The sequence below is a fragment of the Arachis stenosperma genome, chromosome 7 (assembly GCF_014773155.1).
Source record: "Arachis stenosperma cultivar V10309 chromosome 7, arast.V10309.gnm1.PFL2, whole genome shotgun sequence".
Taxonomy (NCBI): Eukaryota; Viridiplantae; Streptophyta; class Magnoliopsida; order Fabales; family Fabaceae; genus Arachis; species Arachis stenosperma.
This window is the reverse complement of record NC_080383.1, coordinates 74,511,303-74,515,771: the sequence shown is the minus strand read 5'-3', so window position 1 is coordinate 74,515,771 and position 4,469 is coordinate 74,511,303. Positions and strand designations below refer to the sequence as shown.

At 36.5% G+C, this 4,469-nt stretch overlaps 1 protein-coding gene across 1 annotated transcript; it reads right to left on the bottom strand.

Moving 5' to 3' along the window:
- Nucleotides 1–354: 354 nt before the first annotated feature.
- Nucleotides 355–1,686, bottom strand: LOC130939934 (RING-H2 finger protein ATL43-like). Its single transcript, XM_057867997.1, has one exon. The coding sequence runs from the start codon at nt 1,684–1,686 to the stop codon at nt 355–357; it is 1,332 nt and encodes a 443-aa protein (XP_057723980.1).
- Between the last annotated feature and the right edge of the window lie 2,783 nt (nt 1,687–4,469).

The following is a 4,469-nucleotide window of genomic DNA, read 5'->3' as shown; positions in this document are numbered from 1 at the left end:
GATGTGTAAAACAGTTTACACAAAAAGTAACGTAAATATATATTTTTTTTCACTTTCTACTTTCGATCCTTCAAAAACCGAGAACGATAGATGATACTCATTGGTTTCCTTATGTTAGCTACAAAATTGTCTTATAACGATTCAGATTCCAGTCTTTGTGTGTTATGGGTGTCGAGAATCTAAAGAAAGAAAGGAATCAATTAGCACAATAGCTCGTCCAAAAATAATAGCATTCTCCATTAGGATGTGATAACAAACAATCCCGACTATAGTTACATGAATTCACCAATTAGATAGCATACTGAGCATCAATTTGCGCGTTTTACATACGACGTAACTCGTGAGTTACTGTAACTATGATCCCAACTGAACATTTGCTCGCGGTCGTTGTGACCTTGAGCTCCAAGCTGACCACCTTGTAGCAACCCCGACAGAGTGTTGATTGCCATCTTCTTTTCCTTTGCTTCCTCCTAAGAACCTACTCATTCCCGTAACCTCTGAAAAACTCCTCAAATTCTTCAAACCGCCATTATTCTTATTCTCATTGCTAACGATGTGGTTATGAGTTGCTCTTCTTTCCCCAGGTACAGAAGAAGCAGCATCATTGATTATCATCTCAGAAGTCAAGTACAAAAGATCCGATTGTGGAACTTCACTCCATCTATGATGCGGATGTGATGATGATGACTCTCCTTTACCGTTAGAACTAACGAAAGAGGCCACTGGTGAATCAATAATAATTTGGTGCTGCAACCTATGGTGCTCTGCGTTACTACCTCTGTTGTTATTATTACTAAAATTACCTTCTTGCCCTTGCCTTACCATTAATGTTTTGTCCTTTCTTGGGCGAACGAAGCCCCCGAAGCTTCTAGAAGAACTGTGAAATGACCTGGTGCTACTAGATGACTTCATTTTTTTATTCTTTTTCTCATTTGAATTATGTGTAATAATCTCCAAGAAGCCACCTTCTCTTTCCCCCAACACCGACGAGTGCCTCCCCGAGACTCTCCGAAAGGTTCCTCTCTCAATATCCTCCACTAGTTCATCTCTTTCTCCTTGTTCTTGTAATTGTTCCCTCGGGACGATGTCTTTAAGCTCCACCCTATTGCGACAAAGAGGGCAAGTTGAATGCGCATCGAACCACTTGTCTACACAATCTACATGGAAAGCATGATTGCAGATTGGAAGCAAACGAAGAACATCTGTGTGCTCGAACCTGTTCAAGCAAACTGCACAATCCAACCCTTCTTTTTGTCCTCTTAGCGATCCAAATCGAAAAATCGGTAGCTTTTCCACAACACCACGATCAATGCCAGAGTCATTTCTCTGCAGTGGTTCACCTTCTTGATGGGATTGGTTTTCGTTATTCCTATGGATGCAATGCTTGATGTAAAGAAGGAAAATAAATGTAAGAGAGAACAAGGTGGTTAAGACACCAACCACGATAATCGTGCTTGGCTTTAATGGCTCTGATTTTCTGTTCAAATTGTTGGAGTTTCCTGTCGATATGCCGTTGGTGGATGGTACCCTATTCGTTGAGTTTTGGAAACTGGGGAATGAAGGGGGAGATTCTCTAGAATCGTCGTCGGCGTCGGCAACAATGAAAATTACGGTGGTGGTAATGGTGACGAGGAAAAAGGAAAATGTGAGGTTGAATATTGGATTGAATGAAAGGGTACCACCCATGTCACGTGCAAGAGTGAAGCTAGTGGTTTTTCTAATTATTATTTCTGTTGTTGGCATTAGAAAAGTAGTATAAGATGGTAAAGGGGAAAGAAAAGGCACATTGTTATTGTGAGTGCATATTTATGTGGATGAGGAAAACTAGAGGATGGAGGCTATTTTGGGAGAGATTCTATGGTAGGAATTTACGGAAAAATTAAAAAGTAAACATTTCAGAGCTCGAGACAACACAAACACCTAAAACTTGCCAAGCTTTGATTGAATAATGAAAAAGCTTATAATTTGGTTCGTAAAATTTGCATTTTGCATTGTGTGACCTTAATTGGTCCCTCAAAATAAAGTTTGTATGTGTGTGCACTCTTTATATTGTTTGTATTAGACAAAAATTTTCACATCTAATCCTACTTCGTCAATAGTAATTTACTGATTTACCCTTAATATTACTGACTCTCTCTTTATTAAAAATTGTTCTAAATTCTGAGTGCTTAAAGACCACCCACTAAAATAACCCTCGTATCAACAACAATAATGGAACTTTGATATATGTAGAATTCAAATGCATTGTTCACAAACTATACCTACTATCTTTGACCATAGTTGTTAAATTCCAATGTTTTAAAAATCGATTTAAACCGGCCGGTCGCATTGTAAATCGATGAAAATTACGGTTCAGTCATATATCAAAACTATAAAAATAAAAAACATGAGTTGAACCATTAAATCGGTCGAGAATCGATTAGTTGGACTAAACTGGAACTCGGTCAATTTTCTATATTTGACAAAAAACGCTGTTGTTTTATGAACTGATCTACTAAGCCCCTAACCATTACCAACCCAGCAACCCTAACTCACTCTAACGGCACAGCAGCAACACATACTCCCTCCCTCCCATCATCCTCGAACTTGTCGTTCCTCTCTATGCCAACTCACTCACTCCCTCACTTCCGATCATCCGTCGGACTGCTCCTGCCACCGTCGCAAGTTAGAGCTTCGAAGCTCACTCCTTCACTCCTGCTCATGCAGCTAATGTTTCAGGAGTGGAACCACAGTCGCCGAGCTCGCCTCCTGCCTCCGTCGCGAAGTTCTGTTCTACCGTCGTCAGTGCCATCTCTGTTCCACCGTCATCGGTGCCATCTTTGTTCCATCAGTCAGTGCTGCTCCCCTTCTTACTCAGGATCTACTCTATTCTATGCTTCTAACTTCAAGGTATTTTTTAAAATAATAATTGTTGAATAATCTGTAAACTTGTTATGGGTTGAATAAATGTTAATTAATCTGTGAACCTTGTTGTTGTTACTGGGTTGAATAATTGTTGAATAATTCTTCTTAATTAATCTGTGAACCTTTCTGTTCTTACTGGATTGAATAATTGTTGTTAGTTAGTCTATGAATCTTGCTTGTGTTACTTGTTTCAGGATTTTCTATAATATTATCTCTGTATTCTTAATTTACTTTGGTGAATTTGTTAATTATTATATCATTGTTCTGATTTTTATGATTTATTTTAATTATAATTTATATTTCTGATTTTGTTTATTTTTGGGATTTTGATTTTGTTCATTATAATTTATATTTATAGATTGTTTATGATTTGATTTTTGTGATTTCTTTGAAATTTTGTTATTCCTGTGACAAGCTTCAATTCAAGATGGTATGGTATCATTTCTGTGAATCAATCTTATTAGAGTTTGGTTTATTGATTCTTTCACTCTGCTCCCAGGAGGTGGTGGATTGGATTATTGTTGACAAGATTTTATGACTTGTTTCTGTAGATGGTATTGTGATCAATATGATTGTTGGTGGGGAAGTGGTCGAAACGCAAAGCATTTCCATTACTAAAAAGCTTAAATTAGAGAATCTGTATGTTGCTTCGTTATCCTTTTTCTTTCGATGTGCACTAGTAATTTTTGGTTCAAGGAAGGTAGGTTGCTTAGAACCTCCATTAGCCTAGGCATTAGTAGCGTTATTTTGTTTCAGTAAACTAGTAATGTCTCTTTTGTAACTGTCTATTGATTCTAAAATTCTTACTTTACAAGAAACTAGAACCAAGATCAAGGAGCTTATCTTGCTGGAAAGCATCAAGAGCAACCCATAAGAAAGTAATCATATTTTTTATGATCTAAATTTAGTGTTAGAATTCATAGATGAACCTTTTTTCCTTTGAAGTAATTGAAAATAATAATATTTTCTCCACCATCAAGAATATATTCAAACTTGTCAAGTAAGACTGTTAACTAGAAATATAGCAGTGTTGATGCATATGTTTGTAGTTTTTATGCTTCCGTTCATATGCTATGATTGTGTTGGTTTGTCTGTTATTTGGCTTTTGAGTTTGTATTTGAATGAGATCATAACATTACGGTTTATGTAGTACTTTTAATTTGGATGATATTTTAAAATTTATATTAGACTATAATTATGTTTTAATGTGTTTATTCATATTTTATTTATTATTTTATTATAAAACAATTTTTTCGGTTGAACTACGGTCGAACCGATTGAACCAATAAATCAATGAACCAATAACTAGAATGGTTCGATGACCGCTTCAATTTTCAGAACCTTGTTAAATCCACATGGCTACATTCGAATCGGTCAAACTCAAAAAATCAATTCGATTTAGTATTTCGATCAATTCGCATGTTGCTAATGTCAGCCTACGGTTTTAGCCAATTATAAAAAAATGGCTCCCTCTCAACTCTTGGATTCAAACAAGGAACTCCTAATTGCGTACTGGCTTGACCAAGGTAGTCAGAATCATGTTTTCACTTGTAAAAACGCATGAT

Excerpts from the sequence above, each read along its gene's own strand:
- LOC130939934 (XM_057867997.1), bottom strand. The coding sequence starts at position 1,686 with ATGGGTGGTACCCTTTCATTCAATCCAATATTCAACCTCACATTTTCC.